At 38.4% G+C, this 23,151-nt stretch overlaps 1 protein-coding gene across 6 annotated transcripts in view; it reads left to right on the forward strand.

Moving 5' to 3' along the window:
• LOC125457084 (glutamate receptor ionotropic, kainate 1) overlaps window positions 1-23,151 on the forward strand; it is a 294,872-nt gene that overhangs the window by 230,000 nt on the left and 41,721 nt on the right. For 3 of the 6 annotated variants that reach the window (XM_059650355.1, XM_059650359.1, XM_048540798.2), the window contains exons 8-14: window positions 4,046-4,189; window positions 6,253-6,360; window positions 8,950-8,994; window positions 9,889-10,002; window positions 10,460-10,663; window positions 16,048-16,271; window positions 22,122-22,240. In XM_059650355.1, coding sequence (XP_059506338.1) covers window positions 4,046-4,189; window positions 6,253-6,360; window positions 8,950-8,994; window positions 9,889-10,002; window positions 10,460-10,663; window positions 16,048-16,271; window positions 22,122-22,240 — 958 coding nt within the window. The remainder of the gene's footprint in view (window positions 1-4,045; window positions 4,190-6,252; window positions 6,361-8,949; window positions 8,995-9,888; window positions 10,003-10,459; window positions 10,664-16,047; window positions 16,272-22,121; window positions 22,241-23,151) is intronic. The other 3 variants (XM_059650357.1, XM_059650356.1, XM_059650358.1) reach the window with 1 other exon arrangement.

The raw sequence follows: 23,151 nt of genomic DNA on the forward strand, positions 1-23,151 counted from the left end.
GGAGTCAAAAGAGAAGTTGTTGAGTGTGAGGACGAGTTCCGCTAGGCGGATGAGAGTGTCGGTGGAGGGGGCCTGGTCGGGCCTGCGGGACAGGAAGAAGCGGAGGGCCTTGAGGCCATCTCCATGCGGAATGCAGGTGTACAGGGACTGGACGTCCATGGTGAATATGAGGTGTTGGGGGCCAGGGAATTGGAAGTCCTGGAGGAGGTGGAGGGCGTGGGTGGTGTCACGGACATAGGTGGGGAGTTCCTGGACCAAAGGGGAGAAAATGGAGTCCAGATAGGTGGAGATGAGTTCGGTGGGGCAGGAGCAGGCTGAGACGATGGGTCGACCAGGGCAGGCAGGTTTGTGGATTTTGGGAAGGAGATAGAAACGGGCTGTGCGGGGTTGGGGAACAATGAGGTTGGAGGCTGTGGGTGGGAGGTCCCCTGAGGTGATGAGGTCATGAATGGTGTTGGAGATGATGGTTTGGTGCTCGGGTGTGGGGTCATGATCGAGGAGGCGGTAGGAGGTGGTGTCGGAGAGTTGGCGTCTGGCCTCGGCGATGTAGAGGTCAGTACGCCATACTACCACTGCGCCACCCTTGTCTGCGGGTTTGATGGTGAGGTTGGGGTTGGAGCGGAGGGAGCGGAGGGCTGCCCGTTCTGCGGGGGAGAGGTTGGAGTGGGTGAGAGGGGTGGAGAGGTTGAGGCGGTTAATGTCTCGACGGCAGTTGGAGATGAAGAGGTCGAGGGAGGGTAGGAGGCCTGGGGGTGGTGTCCAGGAGGAGGACTTGTGTTGGAAGCGGGTGAAGGGGTCAGTGGAAGGAGGGTTGGGTTCCCGGTTGAAGAAGTAGGCATGCAGGCGAAGACGGCGGAAAAACTGCTCTATGTCCGACACACATTCTATCCTTCCTGCAGTCCAAAGGCTTTCCCACTGTATTGTTTACACCCACAAGCAGCTCAGAGAACTTTTCGGGTGGATGACCTTTAGCATTTACAATTGGTTTGTGCAATTGTGACCAATCAGCTTCCTATTTCCAGCCAATTTCCAAATACTATGCCGTCTCTTGATGCTGGGCCGTGTACAAGTAGCTTCCCCACTGCTTGGATGAAGCAGTAGTGTAAACGCCAACAGTAACTTGTTTTCAAAATTGTGTCAATTCCTTCCAGATCCCTTGTTTTTAAAATAGTCCTTTTTACATGTCAGTCCACGATCAAAAATACATATAAGAAAATGATACCAACTTTACAGCTCCGGGCAATCCTTCAAGAAAGCCAAGAACAGAGTTGGAAGCTGGTGCCATTGCCAGAAGCTACTTGGACAGGTGTGAAAGTAGAAGTGGAATTTAACTGTACATAGTGTGTGAAGTCGTGGCAAGAGAGAATTACGAGGAGCTACAGTATATGGATTAAACTTACATCAGTGAGGTTGGATCACATGGAACTGGAACCTGATGGTACAATGCTCTAGAGAAGCTCTTCTCTAACATGATTCTGGATATAGTTTAAGGATTGTTACTAGTTTGCACTATCACTGGTATCCAGGCCTTATCTATCCCAAGCTCCTAGAAGATGCAAATGATATTTAGTATTTAATGGGACTGATATTTGGAACAAAAAACAAAAATCTGTTAACCAAATGACCCGTGCAAACATTACCGGTGTCAATTTTAGATAGTGTGGGGCATCCACAAAATGCTATACACAATTTACAACTTTGAATTTCTTGCAGTCTGGGAATGGAGACACATTTTGTCAAAGCTTTTCACCTCACACTCATCAGGACAACTCACAAGAAATACTAAACAAAAAGGGAAAGCAGCTTTTATACTAAATTAATGCAAATGTTTGTTTTCACTTTATTTATATTCTCACACATTGTCCTGATGAGTGCAAGTCAAAAACTTTAACAGACGTTGCCTTTTTTCAGCAATACTCAACATCCATATTACCAACTGTTCATTCTGGAGACTTCTTAAAAACAACTGAAATCTTTTGTGATGATGAAATAACAGAATGAATTTTGGGTCTTTTCTTGACACTGAGACACTTCATTGATAAGTAGTGAACAATGAAGAAGGTTTTCTCGGAGTACGTCAGGATCTTTACCAGAAGGGCTGAGGAGTGGCAGATGGAGTTTAATTTGGATAAATGTGAAGTGTTGCATTTTGGTAAAGCAAACCAGGGCAGGGCTTACACACTTCAATGATTGGTTCCTGGGGAGTTTTGCCAAACAAAGAGACCTTGAGGTGCAGGATCATAGTTGATTGAAAGTGAAGCCCCAGACAGACAGGTTGGTGATGTCTGCAGTAGAGCAATCTGAGCTCTGCATTTGGCTCTTCAGTACTGGACCAGAGATTTCTTGACAAAAGACCAAATGAAGCTGAAAGTGAGGAAATCACATGCCAATGCATTAGGGAGCATTCTTTTCCATATTTATTAACATCATCAAGGAAGAGTTGAAGAAATTTTACTCTGCATTTTAACTGTCCTTTCCTGACATACTAATGACTCATCCTGATAGGAGATTCTAGAAATGTGAAAATACTGTGTTCCTCTTCGTTATCATTAGCAGCATTGCTGAATGTGAAACCCTTAATGCTCAAAGAAGAGAGTTTGCACATATGAAATGATAAATTATAGCAAGCTGTGAGTGTGAGATAGTTTGCAATATGTGTGAATACTTGTGAAAGAGCTGCTGCAACTAAGTAATGTGGAAAATCTGCACCAAAGTAATATGTTTGATTTTATTTGTGAATTGCAGGATAAGTGAGAATCCTTTCTTTTTCATTGTTCCATGGGATGTGAGTGTTGCTGGCATTTGTTGCACATTTTTAATTGTCCTTGGGAAGATGCTGGTGAACAGCCTTCTTGACCCACTGAAGTTCATATATGTAGCAATAGTTCCATATCAAAATGGCATGTGCTTTGGAGTGAAATGTAAAGATGGTAATGTTCCCATGCATCTGATATTCTGGACATTCTAAGTGGTAAAGATCTCTTGTTTGGAACGTGCTGTGAAGAACACTTTGGTGAGTGTTGCAGTGCTTCTTGTAGATTATGCACACTGCTGCCTCTGTGCAAATGTAGTGAAGGGAATGGATGTTTAAATCAGCTGCTATGCACTGGATGGTGTCAAGTTTCTTGAATACTGTTGGAGACTTTTCAGTCCAGGTAAAAGAAGATCATTCCATTACACTACTGACTTGTGGTTTAATGTGTACATGTTAAAGGAAGTCAGGAGTTGAATTATTTGCTGTAGAATTCCCAGGTTCTGTTCTGCTCTTGAAGCAAAGATATTAAATGTCTGATTTAGGTGAGTTTCTAATCTAATGCAACAAATGGTTAATGGTTAGGAATTCAGTAATTGTAAAACTATAAATCTCAAGAGAAGAGGGTTACATTTTCTGTTTTTAGAGATCGTCATTGCTTAACACTTGGCATGAATATTACTTGCCACTTCTCAACCCAAGTCTGAATGTTATCCAGTCTTGCTATGTGTGAGCACAGTCTGCTTCACAGTCTGGAGAATTGCAAATGGTACATAGTATTTTGCAATCATCAGCAAATACCTTTCGATCATATAACGAACAGTATGGTCACTGAAGCTGCTAAATTTAGTTGACCCTAAGATACAATTCCAAGGAGATCTGCATTGATGTGCTGGTACTAAGCTGATTAGTCTCCGATAACCACAACATCATGCTCAGTGCTCAAAATGACTCCAACGAATGGGGGTTTTCCCACTAATTCCTACGATATCATTAGTCCTCATTGCATATCCTCCAATAATCACTAAATCATTTTTCATATTGTAGCTTGAATGCTTGATATGTCAAGTGAAATGTTATAAATATAATGTAAATGCTATAAACTATGGGATGGTGATAGGGATACTATTTCACATTAAGAATACATTTCTCATTGTTTATATATTTTCAAATGTTCCTTTTATTCAATCAAAGAGGAAAGAATGGCAGGAACAGTGTTTAATAATGTCTGTCCAACATTGACTCTTTGATTCATACTTGCGATTAAAATGTTGGTTCAATATTTTCTGGCAGACAGATGCAGCCCTGATGTACGATGCAGTGTACGTGGTGTCTCTAGCTTTTCGGAAGGCATTTCAAATGACAGTCAGCTCTTTACAGTGTCATAGGCACAAGCCCTGGCGCTTTGGATCCAGGTTCATGAACCTCATCAAAGAGGCAAGTAAACTGTTTATCTTCAGTGATTTTTTTTCAGTGGAGATTTATTTCCCACCTCAATGCATTTGTTTGAACAGTTGGAGGATCAGTAAGAGTGGGACAGCTTCAGGTTTCACATCAGAGAATCGGGTAATACTTGCACAGGAAAAAGAAACACACATCTCCAGCTTATTAACTTACCCCTCTATTTGAAACAAACTACTAATGAATATCTACTGTTGTGGTTTGGCAACACGCCAGAGTACCCCTGATTATGCATCACTGTCAGTTTTAATTTTCACCGACTTTTGCTTGTCTCTTAAGCAACCCTGTCTTGGAAAAGCATACAAATGAATAAATACTTTCTGATATAAATAAGGAGAGATTTTAAGGAATGAATAAGTTTTGTATATTGATAAGTAAGTAATATCAATATTGCAACGGGTTTTCCTCTTCATTGCATTTGAGGTGTAGGAAAGAAGAGGTAAGGTTTGAGAGGTTTTGGGTTAGGTCTCCTGCATCGCTACACTATCCAATGACTTTTATGAGTAAAACTTCTCTGTTTGGGAAGGATTGCACAAAACGTGTTGGAAATTTAATTCAATGTCTTTTTGTCTTTTCCCCGAGGGCACCCAAATGCAATCTTCCAAATAAAAGTTGGCTGTGAGAACGCCAACGCCGCTATTCCTTACATAGACTTGGGGTCTGAAGGATTGTCAAGGTCAGTGTTTTTTGTCCAGCAGCACTACCCTCCAGGCTCAGAACCTTCTGGCAGTTCTAGAAACTGGTAGAAAGCTGTGATGAGAAGCTGAGAGAATAGCTGTAGACCTCTCAGGCCTGTAGCTCTGTTCCTGCATCTGCCCCATCTCCACCCCAATTCCAACACGTGGTCCATAGGCTAACAAATTCTGGGTGATTCAGAGTATTTTGCTCCAAGCTAACTGACACCTGGTGGAGATATTGATTTCTGTGAGTCATTTGATAAAATTGTTCAGCTAATTTATTGTATTACAGCAATAGATGAACTAACAGAGAATCCCAGGCATCCAGGAAGAATCGTAATAGGAGATCTGATGCAATTTTGTAAAAATACATTTTCAAATATAGCTCGGGCGTAGTGTTATAGAATACAGAATACCTTAGATTATACGTTTGCAATTTACCAAATATTTGGCACTATCTTCTGTTGTAATTATTTAAAGATTAGAGCATATGTTTGAAAAAAAACATTTTCAGCAACAAATTGCTGGACTTAATCTGGACGTGATGTCTCATTGTGTTTTGTCTTTTTTGTCTTTGGCTAAGTTTACAATTGATTCTCGACTGGTAGTATTGTGAAATCTGAAGGAAAAATTTTCGTGCTAAAAATGCAACAAGTTATTCAGTATATATCCCATATTAAAGAGTAATTTGTTTTTCAACAGTGGCTACATTATTTGAGATGCTGGCGGTACTGTGGACATTTCATGCTGATCTTTTATGTGACTGGCATTCAAACCTTGAGCACAAGTTATTATCACAGGGAATGTATTCTGTTCAATTCTCCACCTAAATTTGAGCTGAAGGGGTTGATGCCTATTAAAGTAAGGTAAATGGGTGCCAATGCAATCTATTTCCAACACGTTTGTTTCTATACCATTTGAGATGGAAGCAGCAACCTTTTTGTTTTCCAAGCGCTTTCTTATGGCAAAAAAGGTTAAGAATGAAAAAAAAATCATGCAAATGTATATTCCAGAATAAAGAGAATGATGATAATGCCTGCATAGAACATTCCAAGCAATTTCTTTTATAATTTTTTTGTCTCAGCTAAATATTGATGCCTGAATATTGAGCCAGGTGCAAATTGAATGAGCTGACCCCAGGGCTCTAGTTACAAATTTGCACTTCCATTCATCATGCTCATAGCTCAGACATTGATGCTAAGTTTCAATGTATCCCTCTGTACCATTACAGTGTAAGCTGATACTTATTTGGGGACTTATGCTTTATTTGCATAAATTATATGAATGATTGTTTATCCCCATTCTTCAAAATGGTGACAAACAAAGTGAAATTGAATGTACTTTTGTAATATTGCCCCTTAGACACAGTGGGATGGTCTGACAGGACGTATCACCTTCAATAAAACTGATGGTCTACGGAAAGATTTCAATTTGGACATTATTAGTCTGAAGGAGGAAGGCCTTGAACAGGTGAATGCAGGGTTTACCTTACTAATGCAAAGATTTTTATTTGTTTGGTAGTAACACCAGGTGTGTTAAAAACATTGTGATCAATACCATATGCTTAGTAACCTTGAAGCAATTCTTATTGTTCTGTTTGAATGTCTGTCTACAGAAGATTGTGATGTAAGAAACCGAAGACCTATTTTTAATCATTCGCCTTAAATATATGTGTGTGCCTGCATTAGTTTGATTTGATTTAATAACACTCCCATATCTCAGACAGCATATTGTGAGTTCAAGGTTCAATTTATTTCTTGTGTACGTTATCTAGAGTGAGACTATCTGGCAAACAGAGAGAAGACTACATTGTCAAAGGTGTCCATCAGATAAACATGCTTGTGTCTTCCAGCAGTTCAGGTGAATGTTAATATGCACTGAAAGCAGTCAAACAACAGTGCTCCCTCAATGTTCTGGCCAATGTGAATTCATGAAATGTGTCACCTAAAAAAAAATTGCTTGATCGTTCTTGTGGATTCATACTGTATATAAAGTTTCCACTGCATTTGTGTTTCATATCCAGTGGAATACTTGTAACTAAATAATTGCAAATCTTCCCGTTTATAGATTGCATTCTATGTTCAAAGTAGCCCTATTTAATCATGGTCCCTGTGACACAAATTAAGTATTCTTGTTTATGATAGATTTGTTTTTCAATGGTACATGTGGCTAAAGCTCAGAATTGCTAATTTACCAATCCACAACCATAATACTCTGGTAAACTGAAAGGTCTAATATTTCCTGTGGGACATTGAAAGTTTACAGTGCTAATAACTGTGAAATACAATTTTTTAGTTTATATTCAAACTATAGGAGCACCTGGGATTTGCTTTCAGAATTTTCTGTTTTATGATATCTATCAGCAGTTCTGGTAGTATCTTTGGAATTAACATTTAACATTGTATGATATTTTATCAGAAATTCTAAGGGATTTTTGCTATCTCGGATAGTTGCTTGGTTAAGCATTCTTGTAGCATCAAAATTTGCTCAGCACTTGCCTGACCAGCAAACATCAAAGTAATCACCTTCATGTGGCTTTTTTTTTCAAGTAACACCTCTTGCTGTCATCTTTATCCAAGTTGAAAGTTTGTGGGAGAAGTGGTGATAGGGCAGATTGTCCTGAAGCCAGGGACTTCTGTTTGTGGATTTGTATTTATTAACATGCAATAACAGTCTGAATCCATTAAAGGATCAAGGTTAGAGGGTACACAGTAACAAATAGCCAAAAGTAAGTGGAATTTATGTAGCTGTTTTTGCAGGTCTGTGCACAATATTTCAAATGCAGTACTATTTGTAGTTACTCAATATTATCCATCGCTCAAAGCTTTAGAATTCCATTCCTAAATCCCTGCATCTCCTGACTTTTTCATTAAACCTAGTGAAGATTTTGGTCATGCGTCCATCCCCTGGTCATACTACCTGCAAATCGGACACTACATGAAGACTACTCACAATCTTGACACTGTGTTTGACCTGGAGGGAAACTTATGGCCCCTGTGTTTGCCGTCATCAAGACTATCTCTGGAGTTGAGGTCATCCCTGTCCCTGTTTTGAACACATCTGCTACTGAGACCATCAACTAGCGCTTGTTACCTCTGGACTTAACAATTGCAATGCTTTCTTGGTAGTGTCCTGTGTTTCATCCTCCATACCCTCCTGTACCCTTACTGCTGCTTGTTTCCTAACGTACATTGAGCACTCTTGTTGATTGACCTATTCAGTCTCCTGCTCAAATAATCCCTTGACCTCTGGTTGTGGTTACCATCATTACTGCTCTGATTTTAGCCATAACTACAGAATTTGACACAAAAATAGATTAATGGGGGGATCTTAAAGTTGTGCTGCCCACCAATCTGCTACAGACTGGGCTGTGAACTTCTCAAGAGCAGTCAGAGAATTTATTAGTTGGATGAGAACCTCTTCCATGCCACTCTCCTGTCTTAAGCTTTATTCAACGTAGTGTAACTGGGTTTTTAACATCTACCTGAGTAATAACTTTTACAAAACTGCCAATTCCATCCAGAATTTTGTTTTTGGAATTTTGTTAAATGTTCCCAATTTATATTAAATTTTATATGCTAGATTGAGGGGAAAAATAATTTATATTAAAATTTGCTTTATTTTCAGCTTTAATAATTTTATTTTGTTTTATCCTATTATGTGCATGCCCCAATTCTTAGTTTGATTTCTGTAAAATCTTCATAAATTGACTTGATTGTGAATGGTTTTCATTTCCAGGTTGGCTGCATCTGAGAATTCTTTAATATGATTGGCTACTTAAACAACTGATGGCATCATTGCACCTTGACATGCAGAAGTCCAATTTAATAATTCTGCACCAATTGCACATTGGGAAATTTAATGTTCCCAAAAAAAGTTTGCTTGGCTTCTCAGCTGCACATTCTTCAATGTCAAAATCACCACTGAGCACAAAATGAACCTATCCTTAAAGGAATAAATTGGCACAAGAATTGGCCATCGTTTCTTTGATTTCTCCTTTCTGTTCTAAAACAATTGTAAAATAATTTCGCTTTAACAAGCTCCTTTATTTCTTACAAGCCTACTCGTGGCACTCGTTATCCCTACAGTAAAGTATGGCAGAAGGTTTGTTTGGATTTTTGTTTGTGTAATTTGTATAACTTTTTTGTGTTTAGTTTAGTTCTAGTGTTTTGCATTTAGTGAAATGTTTTGTTTCCAAATTTTGAAATAAGCTCTTCTGCAGTGCACACTATTTAATCATCACTCAGAGAGATACAGCAATTCCCAGGTTATCCTGAATGATGGAATATGTAATTCCACTTTAAAAATAATTCACTGAGAAATGTTTCTCGAGCCTACTTCTATTATTTTGTCCTGGCTGCCCGCTTTATCTCCAATCCTGGTAATTAAACTAAAGTGTTTCACCACTTTTTTCTCTTTATGCCAACAAAGTTTTTAGAAAGAAGAGCAGCAATCAGTTCTCCAAGCCCACGTTTGAATACACACATACAGACCTCTACCTTCCTGCACAAAAGCAAACTTATATAACTGCAGCTATCCTTTGGAAGAATTCTGAAAAATCAACTGCCACTGTTGTAATTGATGCAATGTGAGAGTGACAAACAACAGAAAGATATTTAGCTATGTTGCCCACCTATCCTTCAATTATTGGCTTTCCAAAGTGTACAAGTTTTTTATTCATTGATCAGCATATTTTATTGATTCTGACTTGGGCATCTCACAGGAATTAATCAGCTGTGCAGCATCAGAATATCAGATGCAATTATTTTGATCTGTGTTAACCAGCAAGGAGGAAGCTCCAACTTTACGCCTTTTTATTATTTCCTGTAAACTTGTACTGAAGCCTAAATAGATAAAAACTGGTGAGAATCACTTTGTGAAAAGTGGGTTTGGGTTTTAATTCATCCATTTATATACTGTCATGTGTTGAAGTGAAAAATATCTTGTGAAATTAAACACTGAGTTTTATTTGAAGATTATTTGATCTCCTGGTTGTAGATTGGAATCTGGAATTCAAACACAGGACTTAACATGACCGACAGCCTGAAAGATAAGTCCACCAATATCACTGACTCTTTGGCTAATAGGACTCTTTTAGTCACCACTATTCTGGTAAGTTTGTTGATTTTCTTTTGAGCAAAATTGCCTTCCAATATTGTACAGAAATTACAACAGTGCATACATATAAATAAACAGTTTGAGTAAGAATTATTGTCAACTGCTGCCTCTTGTAATTACGTTAAAAACTACCATCATTCTTAGGAAGAATATAACAATCCAATATTAATGCTATTGTTCCAAATATCTGTATTTTGGGTAAATAAAATTATAGGCTACTGACTGTGGATCAGAAACACTGATTATTAATCAGTAGCTATTACTTAAGCTAATTTGATTTAGAGATACAAAATAAAATTGGTTGACCTGTTGGTTTCTTATTAGTGAGATTACAAACTTTAAAAATAATTTCAAGAGGTAATATATTGGAATAACCTGTGTTAATAAGTCTAATAGATTTTAACCTGTGATAATGTTCTGAAAGAATTCATTGATTTGTTCTTTTCTACAGGAAGATCCTTACGTAATGCACAAGAAATCTGACAAACCTCTATATGGGAATGACCGTTTTGAAGGTTATTGCCTTGACTTGTTGAAAGAATTGTCAAACATTCTGGGTTTCACTTATGAAGTTAGACTCGTGGCTGATGGAAAATATGGGGCACAGAATGAGAAGAGCGAATGGAATGGAATGGTTGGAGAACTCATTGACCATGTAAGCGATAAAAGCATAAGAACATATGAGAAAGGAACAAAGTAGATGAAATAGGCCCCTCAAATTACTCCACCATTCAATAGGATTATGGCTGATGTGATGATACTATAGCTTTAAGAAGTGTGTTTTGTCATTTTTGTATGAAGAGATGTTGAGACAGAGATGTCAAGTGGTCTGTTTTGAATGTTGGAACAATAGAAGCAACATGAATGGGTGGAGTTAGGTTATTTTAGGATTTCAGTTTAACTTTCAACAATTGTTGGGTTTTTGAAACTGCTACACATCTCTCCCTGCTGTAGAAAAAAGCTTGAGTTTTCGCGCTCTCTGCCAGAATTTTCTCTTGATGTTCTTTCCTCCTGTACTGGAGAAATATTGTGTGTGAGATGATCTATTTTACTAAATTTGCCTCTGCAAAGAGTGTATTTATAGGATGTTACCATATTGGAATAATTACTGTTTTGGTGTTACATAATCTGTAACTCTGTTGGAAAACTTAACAATAAAAGTTATACCAATTCTTTCTTCTTTTGTATTTTACCTGTAGAGTAACAGTAAAATGTGCTTTGCTTAAAGCTGAGTAACGTAACCAATCGAATTCCATCTGGAACAGTTCACCTTAAACTTGCCTTTAAATAAGAAAATGTTAGGCCATCCCCTTTGATTTGTTTGAGGAGTGTTCGGTCTGGTCCGCAACACTGATTTTCCATCTACACTCCGTTTTCTTGCCTGATTGCATTGATATTCATTGATTCCATGGGAGACCAAACATCTGCCTATCTCAGCCTTAAGTATACTCAATGATGCAGTCTCTACAACACTTTACAGGAGAAAATTCCAAAGATTCACAACTGAGTGAAGAAATTTCTTGTTATCCCAAACCTAAATGTTCAACAGCTGGCACTGAAACTATATCCCTTTGATATAGGTTTTCCAGCCAGGGAACAAACTCTTTCTGTCCACTCTATCAAATCCCTTTAGAATTCTGTACATTTCAATGTAGTTATGTCTCATTATTCTAACTCCAGACAACCTAGACTGAGTTAGACTGCCTATCATAGAACAATCCTTTAGTTCCAGAAACCAATCTAGCGAACCTTTGCCTGTTTTGCCTCAAAGGAGACTACATATTTCCTTAAACGTAGAAAATGAAACCTGAGCAGTTTTCCAGGTGCAGTCTCACCAAAGCTCAACACCATTGGAGCTAAACTTCCTTTTTTTCAACTCAGTTTCCTCTGCATCGAAAGCTAACATGCCATTTGGCTTCCTAATTGCTTTTTGTGTCCAAGTAATGACTTTTGTGGTCCTTAAACAGGTACATGCAAATTTCTTTGAAGTCAACATTTCGCAGTTTAATTTTGGAAAATAAAATGTTTAATTTAATATTTACTAACGAGTTGAATAACCATGCACTTGCTCACAATATACTTCACCTGACACCTTGTTGCACGTGCAATCTCTTTCAGCTTGTTTGAGTCACCTTCACAGTTTTTATCTAAATTTGAATCATTGCAAGCTTGGATATATTATTTTCTTTTTTATTCGTCTCTTCATCCAGGTTATTCAGGAAATCCAAGCAACTTGGATGTTAATAACTGATGTTTGAGCACTAATTTTTGCAGCACTTCACAAAATGCTATGTTCATCCCAATTCAGTTCTACTTGTTCATTAACTTATCCTCTCGTCGCTTTTTCATAGAACATAGAACAGTACAGCACAGAACAGGCCCTTCAGCCCACGATGTTATGCCGACCATTGATCCTCATGTATGCACCCTCAAATTTCTGTGACCATATGTATGTCCAGCAGTCTCTTAAATGACCCCAATGACCTTGCTTCCACAACTGCTGCTGGCAACACATTCCATGCTCTCACAACTCTCTGTGTAAAGAGAGTTCTCCTTTACTCTGAACTCAATAAACCCTCATTTTGCATAATATTCTTTTATTAGGCATTTTATTGAATGTAGTTCAGAAATCCAAGCAAAATACTGGCTCCATCTCTGCCCCTTTAACTTGTCTGTCTCCTCTCCACCTATCTTCTCCTCTATCCATCTTCTATCCGCCTCCCCCTCTCTGTCTAGTTATTCAGAACCCTCTTCCCCTCCCCCATTTCTGATGAACAGTCTAAGCCTGAAATGTCAGCTTTCCTGCTCCTCTGATGCTGCTTGGCCGGCTATGTTCATCCAGCTCTACACCTTGTTATCTCAGATTCCTCAGCATCTGCAGCCCCTATTATCTCTGATACTAGCTCTCCTGTATCCACTTAATAAGGTCCATCTCCAAAACTCTAATAAATCCGTCAAACACTTTTTTTTTCTTTTAAACCGTGTTGACTTTGATTTATATTATGATCTTCTAAATGAGTTGTTAAGACTTCATTTATAAATAGATTCCAGCATTTTCCTGACAATTGAAATAAGGCTAGAGGAATACAGCAGGCAAGTAGCATCAGAGGACCAGAAAAACTGATGTCCTCCTTCAGAAAGAATCTGAATAATAGTCCCAACCTGAAACATCAGCTTTCCTGCTCCTCTGAGGCTGCCCAGCCTGCTGAGTTCATCCAACTCCAGGCTGAGTTATGTCAGACCACAGCATTGGCAGTTCTTACAATCTCTGAAATAAGGCTAATTGGCCAGTAATTCCGTTTTCTCTCTCTCTTACCTTTCCTGAGTAACAGTGTTGTATTTCCTAACTTCTATTCTACTAGGATGATTATAGAACATAGGGAATTTCAAAAAATTTATAACCAGGGTATCCACTCTCTCTTCTGCTACTTATTTTATAGTCTTTGGATGCAGGCCATCAGGTCATGGGGATTTATTGACTTTAGTCCCTAAAATTTCTTCAATACGTTTTTTCTGTGTTGTATCTGTTATTTTATATTTCTCATACTCATTAGCCCCTTGCTTATCTTGTGTTTATGGCATGTAATTTATAACTTCTGCAGCGAAGACAGACACCAAGTATTTATTTACTGTCTCTGTCATTTCCTCATTTCTCCCACCAAAAGACCATCTATTCTACTTTTGTAAAAGCTCTTCTAATCTGATTTTTAATTTCACATCCCATGATTTAAATTTTTAATCAACTTTGTGCTTGCCTTATAGTGCTTTATAATTAATTTTCAATTCTTAGGATTGCTACTCTGCTCCGGAATATTAAAATCTCTTCTTTTAATTTTCTGTTCCTTGCCTCATTAGCCACAAATACATATTTCTTGATATATTTTTGTTTATAATGGAATACAGTTTATTGAATATATTCAAATTATGTTTTAAAATTTTTTTGGTTTATTTAGCATCACACGTTTTGGCTTAACCAACTTTTGGCCAGTTATCCTGTCATACCTATGAAATTAGCTTGGTTTAAGTTCGACAGTGGGCCCCGATTTTATCACTTGCAAACGTACTATGGAATTAAGTTGTTTTATCACCATATTTCCCCAGAGGATTTCATACTGTGAGATTATTAATTAAACTTGCTTCAAAAATATTGTTATATCCAGTTGGCTACACATCACATTGGGTGGAATATTCTCATGTCCTGAATAACATGGGAAATAGTAAATCATTTGGGATAACACGGTGACATCATCAGTAACGAGATTCTCGATGTTGAGAAAGAAAGTCTGATTCTGCAACAGAGTTTTGAACAGCAAAATGAGAATTTCACCAGTAAGAGGCTAGAGGCCTTTTTGCATGCATTTCTGTACCATTGGTACCTAACCTTGTCTCACTGATGTGCATTTTGTTACACTATCACTTGTCAGAGGGAAATAAGATGGCAACAATTCTCACCATGATAGGTAGTCAACTCCTCCTGGACCTTCATACCCTCCATGCTGACCTGACCAGAAGTTTGTTTACTACTTTTTGCCTTATTGTGTGACCTTCCAATCAGTCTTGTGGCCCAATTACAACCCACTAAAGTCCATTAATCCCTTTCCAATAATTTGGTGCACGTACATTTTAAGCATTGGTAGTTGAAATTCAAATAATAGTTATTCACTTGCAAGTGACCAAATGCTTTTACATATCTCTGAACAAATTGTTATCTTTTGCATTCAAATCTATTATTCAAAACAACATGCCTTGTGATTTCAATTAGCACCAAGTTCAAATGAAGATCTTACTCAATGTCAGTATTCTCATTAGAAATGAGTCATATCTCTTCTGATGACAAGTTGGCCTTGTAACAGCATGTGTCATTCAATTTTGTTATGGTATGCTGATGTTGTGACAGAAACAAGTTTACTTGTTGCCTGATAGCGCACCTAATTAAACAGTGACAACTATGGTACCCTGCCATCACAAACACTGAACAAAGATTGTTCTTGTTTGACAGATTGTTTTAAGGCTAAATTTTAGATTAATGTGATAGTGTATGTAGGATTAAGAACACTCACATGGTGTAAAATGAGGCATTATTATGCAAAGTTAATTTAATGGTGGCTTTATTTATATTCATGATTATTATAAGTCAGATGTAATTTCTTATTTTGTTTTAATTATTAATAGAAATATGGTTTCCAGTATCAAAATTGACTCAGGCAGCTATGTTAATTTAAATTAATTGGTAATATATATTTTGCCTGTAATTTCAAAATCATTATATTACAACCTTAATGAGGACAGCACTGAGCTTCATTTGCAACTCCAATGCAATGAAAATATTAATTCATATCATCTTTTATTATACACTGTCCATCCTGATTGAAGGCAAAATCAATGATTAAAGGTGATTAAATGAAAAATAACTGTCTCATTTCATATCGACTCATTATGCTGACAAGTATTGTTCATTAGCTGCAGCTTGCAAGAACACAGGAAATTGCTTCTTCTGTTTGGATGGATAGTGTGCATTGCTCTACTCTCACTGTTACCTATGAGTACTGCACAAATATTTGCCTACCTTTTGTTTTTAGAAAATTTCAATAATGAATGAAGTAACATCAAAACAGTAGTAAAATCTCAGAATATTTCAAACAGTGTGGAACTGGACATTATATTAAATAACACAGCCAATTTATAGCCACTTTTTTATCCTTGGCAGTAAATTTGTTGAAGTATACAGCACTTTTATTGCACTACAAAAAATGACTTGTTGAACAGATTGGTTCCTTGAGATGTCAGCTGGTCAGGCAGCATTGATAGTGAGAAAGCAAGCTAATATTTCGAGTCAATGACTTCTTTAGAGCCATCTAGACTCAATATTAGCTTGCTCTGTCTCCATGGATGCTGCCTTATTCACTGTGATCTCTAGCATTTATAATTTGCAGTACAGATTCTAGCATCTGCAGTAATGTGCTTCTAGATGAGTTCCTTTCTTCATTCCATTTTTTTTTATTTGGAACTCCCCTGATTGGTTTTTCTTCTTCTTTGCAGAAAGCAGATTTAGCTGTTGCCCCTCTCACTATTACCTACGTACGGGAGAAAGTTATTGATTTCTCAAAACCCTTCATGACTCTGGGAATTAGCATTCTCTACCGGAAGCCCAATGGCACAAACCCAGGTGTTTTCTCTTTCTTGAATCCGTTGTCCCCAGATATTTGGATGTACGTGCTGCTGGCCTGCCTTGGGGTCAGTTGTGTACTTTTTGTTATTGCCAGGTAAGATGGGGCAAGTGTGATTTGTGGGAGGGAAGGAGTGGAGAACAAGAAACATTACTACAATAATTAAAATTGATTTTCTTTCACAAACTATATTGCAATATTATTGATAAAAGAATTTTCTGCACTCTGGCAGTGTACATTCTTGAATGTGTAACACGTTTTAGGTTCAGCTCTTTTTCCTACTCTTTCTAGCCTAATTAATATATCAAGTTATTATAGATAGACATTTACAAGTACGTGATAATAACGTAATACATTCTCTACTAGTTAACAGCAATCAAGTTTTTGTTTTAATGTTTTATGCTTGTGCCGAGCTTTACATTCAGAAGTCAGGATAGTTTTGTGTCAATGTTCAGTGCACACCATTGCACATGTTATTAAGTACTCACTCGGACTGGTGAGATTTATTGCAAATCTGGGAAATTGTGTGGAGGTTGAGTCCTGCAGTAGCTGAGCTTCAATACTGTTATCATTGATGCATTCCCTTTGTTTCTCTGTCAGCTTAACTAGTCTAATTTGTTAATAATTTGTTAATGTGCCAATTGTACAGACTTTTTTTACATCTGTGAAACACTGATATTAAATATTTTCACTTTCCTCAACTCCAGAATCCATGGTTAAGATCGGAGATACAGCATGTAGGGCAGTTAACATGATGATAATTATACAGAGGTGTTGTGTTTTTGAGATAAAAACACATTAGTTATGACATCATCAGTCTGCAAACTGCACTTTCGATTTTTTTTGTTTCTCCAGAAGTGTTTCAGTTATTTGAAAAAAAAACTTTTAGTTAATGACTTATGTCTGCTAATTTTGTGTCAATCAAAATAATGCCATATACAGGCAATTAAGTATGTGTGTGTGTGTGTGTGTGTGTGTGTGTATGTAGCTAAGTTTTAATGAAGGTTTGACAATTGAAGATATTGATGAATTCTTCTAATTCTGCTTCTGTGTGAGTATAAATACTCCATGATGGAGACCTGAGGAGCATGTGATGAGCTGGAGCTGCCCCTCTTTCATGTTCAGAACTGTCACCGTCTAGTTTTTCTGTGGCGTGTGGAAAATATGAAATATAAACCAAGTGTGATTAGGTACTAATAATACATGCAAGCATATAAGCCCCTTGCCACTCACTGGCGAGATTCTCAGCTTGTCATTAAAGCTTTAGTATAAAATTAATTTCCTTAATGATGAAAAACGCAGTTTCTGTGATCTCCCCATATTTTCCCTGCCATCACCATTGCCCAAGTCATTCAGGAGCTGGGAAGATTTAGCCCATAGACTAGATAGTGTGGCATTGCAGTGTAATAAACAGAAAGGCTATCTAGTTACTGCTCTGTCTTCAGTTACCCAGTCCTACTTGGACCATTTATGAATGAACTCCAGTGGACTTTAAGTGTTGCAGGCAGAACAAAGGGAAAGAGGCCAGCTTTCTGCTGACTGCCATTCAGAAGCCACCACAAGATGCGAGCCTGTGAAAATTGAAAATCATTGGTCTCAGTTGTCGGCTATAACATACACAAATACAGCATGTTGGATTTTTCTGAGCTTAATGAAAATGCTGTGACTAATTTCTCAAAACATATGAGGCACTCTTGAATATATATTGTCAAAATGTCAAAGTGCTTCTTAATCTTATTAGAATGATATATTTAGTGCATTAGCACACTTTGAAGGCATGAACATTTAAATGTACTTAAACTTTGTATGACCAAAAACAACTTTCTGTATTTTCAGTAGGTACCTATAGAGTCAGAGCTAAGAATACATTAAGGTTCAACTCTAGGTCACTCAAATTGAACAGAACTAGACCCCATTCCACATCCAAAGTTGAACATCCTACTAGCCCTACTTAACACATTCTCTGTGGAATCACAGCTAAAAGACATATTTGTATGGTTTCAATTTGGAGTCGCTTCCTCATGAATGAACTGCTGGTTGTCAAGTCCACCTCATAACAACAGATTATAACTTCATAATTTATTCTTTCACTGGAACCAGTGAAATCCAATGATAGATATAGATATATAGGAAGCTGGGGCTGAGCACTATGACAGGTAGATATTGATCCATGGGCCAGTTCTCTGTCAGTGAGTTTGACAGATGAGCTAATTTACAGAGTTTTGCTTTTGCCATTCTGTGGTGATCTGCTTCTCTGTAATGGACAGAAGGTTGAAACCAGACAAAGTAATGCTTTAATTCAGCAACATCTCAGCAGCTATAGCTAATGACAATGGCGCTTATCAATGATTTTAGGCGGTTTTTTATTACGTTAGCAGAATTTTTTTTGAAAAACAGACAAAGCCAGAACACCAGATCACAAATGTAGTGGTTCTGATTGTATAAACTCTGGATTAATCCACTCTTTCAGGATAAATTTAAATTGAAAAGTAATAACTACCCAGTATTAGATAAGAGTAAACCTTGGTTGTAATGATCTTGGACAACAGAATTTTTAAAAAAACTTGAATCAGTGATGATTGCACAATTAGACTGCAAGATTAATCTCTATAGTATCTGGATTCCCAGTGCAACAAGGTATCAACTGGCATCCAAAATGGTTCTGCGTTAATCATTAATTAACAGCATCTGACTCCTGCTGAAGTGGAACAAGTGTTTAAGGGTTTGGCAGGACTATAGAACTGGATTTCAACTTTGAGCTTTCTCTTAAAGCTATTTGTTTCTGCACACAGATGCACCCCCATCTTTGGTCTTCAGCTGATCGGGAGGGAGTGAGCAGATGAGACATTAGACCAGCAGTTAGATTATAATGGTGAAGCAAGCAGAAGAGTGGTCTCAGCAATTGGTCATAGTCCAAGATGTTCAGAAAGTGAATCTCCTGCCTGCATTTCAGTCAGGATCAATGTGTCAGATATCTGCACTTCACTACAGACACAAATGACAGACAATGTTGAAAGAATCTCACCAGTTCTGGCAGTATTTGTGAATAGAAACAGAGTTAAGGTTTTGAGTCAAATGTGGCTCTCCTTCTTCAGAACTTCACTGCAGACATTATTATTGAAATCTGTGGCTTGCTGCAGCCACAACTGAAATCTCCTAAGCACAGCAAGCTTGGCATTGCCACTGGCTATGAATGTGCTCATAGCTATGAACATTAATGTATTTGGTTCCTTTCAGCTGGAGTAAACAATATTTACAATGTCACTCAAAGTCAGCCACTATTTCATAAATGAAGTCACTAGCTACAGACTGATTGTGCCCAGTCCCTCAATTTGTCCAGATCTGTATCAATATTTGAACTTGTGGTGGATAAGTGTGAGCGCAAATAACTGTTTCTTCCTTTCCTTTTGGAAGGTGCCAGGGCTCAGTTGTTAGCACCAGGGACCCAGGTTTGATTCCAGCCTTGCGTAACTGTCTGTGTGGAGTTTTCACATTCTCCCTGTGTCTGCGTAGGTTTCCTCTGGCTGCCCTGATTTCCTCTCACAGTCCCAAAGAAGTGCAGGTTAGGTGGATTGGCCAAGCTAAATTGCCCTTAGTGTCCATGGATGTGCAGGCTAGGTGGGTTAGCCATGGGAAGTGGCTACAAAGCTAGGGTGGGAGCGGTGGGATGCTCTTCAAAATATCAGTGTCGACTTGATGGACCAAATGATCTGTTTCCACACTATTGGGATTCTATGATCCCTCATTTTCCAGCTCTTCTACCTGGTGCTTCTGCCCACGGACAAAGAGAAAGACATGAAATTTTCTTGAGAGGAGAGGAGAAATAAATGATGGACACTTCCAGCATCTACACCTTGGGATATTCTTCAGAGAATTGATGTGAAAACATTAGTGGGCTGAATGGCTGCAAGTGTGAGAGCAAATAACTATTTCTTTTTCTTGTGGAAGGCACAGTGGCTTAAAGGCCACCACTGTTTCCACATCAATTCTCTGAAGAGCATCACACCCAGACTCGTCCCCCTACACGGTCTCTGAAACCCTACATTTCCCATAGCTAATCCATCTAATTTATCCATCCTTGGATACTATGGGCAATTTAGCACGGCCAATCTACCTAACTGCACATCTTTAGCCTATGGGAGGAAACTGCAGAACCAGGAGGAAACCCGTGCAGAGACAGGGAGAAAGTACAAACTCCAGAGGTAGTGTTCAAGGCTGGAATTGAACCTGGGTCCCTGGTGCTGTGAGGCAGCAGTGCTAGCCGCTGTGCCACCCCATTAGCTTGCTGTTGTCTTCAATGGATTCAGCCCACTACTGATCATAGCTGCTCCAGCAATGGTGAGCAACATATTCACAGTGGATATAAGCATTTGCAGCCAATTCCTCTTCATGAAATGTTGCCTTCTTTGATTATCAACCACCTTGTTCCAGCAAAGGTAAAAGAATTGTATCTCGTTGTGTGGTGTAATCCGATTCGGTGATTATGGCAGTTCTAGTTCAGTCACAGGTGAGTTGTATGTGTGAGGCTTTAAATGTGAGGCTGAGGTGAAGCTGAGAAAGTTAGGTATGAGTCATGGTTGGCAGGTGAAATATAAAGGTGGTGCACTGTGTGAGGCCAGTGATGCAGTTGTTCAGGTATGTCATCTTAAAGATGCATTCCCTGACCATAACTACTCATGTAAGGTCATTGAACTTTGTATCACTGCAACCAGGTCCTCAGGGGTTGATTCTTAATATTGATCACCAAGACCATTTTATCCACTTTCCTTCACAGTATTTGTCTGGAGGGCATCCTGGTTACTTTTCTCTACTCCTTCTCCTCCTCCTCCTCCTCATCTCGTACACTAAGATCTCCTCCTTTGCAATACAGGAAAACCTTGGTGCCTGACTTTTACCTCTAGGTTCAGCACCCTGATTTTGGGATCAGATTCTGGGGTGTGAACACCCATTGGCTGGCACAATACTGGCAGGATTGGCCAATTAATTGGCTAAGGGCATGCTCTCTGATCTGCCTCATGAGGCTGAAAAGTTTAAAAGGAGCTCCTTTAGCAGTGGAGGGGCTTCAGCCTGCCATTGCAGGTAAGTGAGAGGGAAGTACCCGTCAGCACATCTAACAAAAATGATGACAAGAAAGAAATTGCCATGGCTTTAGGACAACCACTGTGGAGGGGGCTGATCTCTCAATGATTCTGAAGCCTTAGCCCTGGTCCAGGAGGCCATCTCCATAATCCGACGGAGTCTGGAAATCTAGAACATCCAATGACAATATTCAGCCTCTCATCAGTGGCATTAATTAAACTCTCTTAATTCAATTAACAAGCTTGCGCTTGGAAGGCAGGTAGCTGTTGTCTGCTCAATCTGACTTCCTGGCACACAGGCGAGAATCAGGAAACTCTGTGCCTGCCCACCTGTACCAAAACCCTGTTCACAGAAACCATTTTCTGGCAGTGCAGATTGCCACAGATCTTTACACACTGCCTGCAACAGACACAAAGAGATTTAGCATTGTTTCTGAGCCTAGTTATCATCTGTGGCCTTAATGTGTTATTATATCGTCAGGAGATATGAGTCCACACAATATCCTGAATTCTCTGAATGCCAATTCCAACAAGTACTTTGAATCTTAAAACAGTGCTACAGATGACATTTATCTTAATGGTTGCACTGCAATCTCGAGCAGCTTTAACAGAACAAACATCTGGAGGAGAAAACTGATGAGAATATTTACAGACTTCTAATCGAACATAAAAGGTGTTAAGCATTTCACTGCAGCTGCACAATACATACATCTCTAACTTTGTTTATTATTAAAGCAAGAACAATATCTCATCTATTTGCAACTCAGCTCAACTATTTACTGAGCTGCCTTTAAGTGTTATTGGATATTTGATGTGTTTTCTGTGTATGCATCTCATATTTACCAACTGTTTCTATTGATCACCACAGGTTTACACCCTATGAATGGTACAATCCCCACCCCTGCAATCCTGACTCAGATGTGGTGGAAAACAATTTTACTTTGCTAAATAGTTTCTGGTTTGGAGTTGGAGCTCTCATGCAACAAGGTACATAGGTCACATATCTTTTTTACACATATCCCACAGTGTGCTGGGGGCCTTTGTGCGTGGTAAGCTCCATCCTCAGCAACTATGCTCTTTGCTGTAAAACCTGGTAGACAATAAAAAGAATAATTATAGATAGTACTGGGATTTTAAAAAATCAAGCTGAAGTATATCAAAAATGTATCAACCAGAAAAAATTACTAATGGATTTCTAGCTGAGGAAAAGGCGGATTGAAAGCTGAAAATACATGTAGAAAACACAAGGATACTTACTAAAAATAAAACAGAATTTAATTCTGAAAGATGGGGTCAAATTTCATTTCTGACAGAAATCTGCAAGTACAATGACTAATAATATATTTAGGCATGTTTCAAAGCTCTCTGGATGAGTACTAAATTTGCACCTCAGTTTATACAGTGAAGTCAATCAGGTCAAGTTTTAGGCAGGGATGAGCGTCTCATATGGACAGAACTTCCATGTAGTGGAGTAATGCAGTGTTCGAATTTAGTTTAAATAAATACTAGCCAAATGTATCATTTGTGAAACAGACAACTTTATACGTTTTCACATATATCTTGGTTTAAAGAAATAATACTTTCCATTTCATTCTTTCTAAAATTTGATATCTTAATTAACATTTGTCTGAAACTGCCATAGATATTATCGTGTTACAATATACTATACACATACACAGTAGCAGTAACCAAGTGGTTATTGAACAACTAATAGAATATGTGGGGTGCTCTCAAACCTGCTTTTATTTCAGATTCTTCATAATCAATGTGAGGAATTCCATGGGAATCTTGCAGTGGAGATCCGGATTCACACAAATTTTAACTGACTTTCACGGTTCTTTCTCCCAACTGTCTGTTATATTTTTGAATACATTCCAGAGGAAATTCACCCTTGTACA

The sequence above is a fragment of the Stegostoma tigrinum genome, chromosome 12, assembly GCF_030684315.1.
Source record: "Stegostoma tigrinum isolate sSteTig4 chromosome 12, sSteTig4.hap1, whole genome shotgun sequence".
NCBI classification, from domain to species: domain Eukaryota; kingdom Metazoa; phylum Chordata; class Chondrichthyes; order Orectolobiformes; family Stegostomatidae; genus Stegostoma; species Stegostoma tigrinum.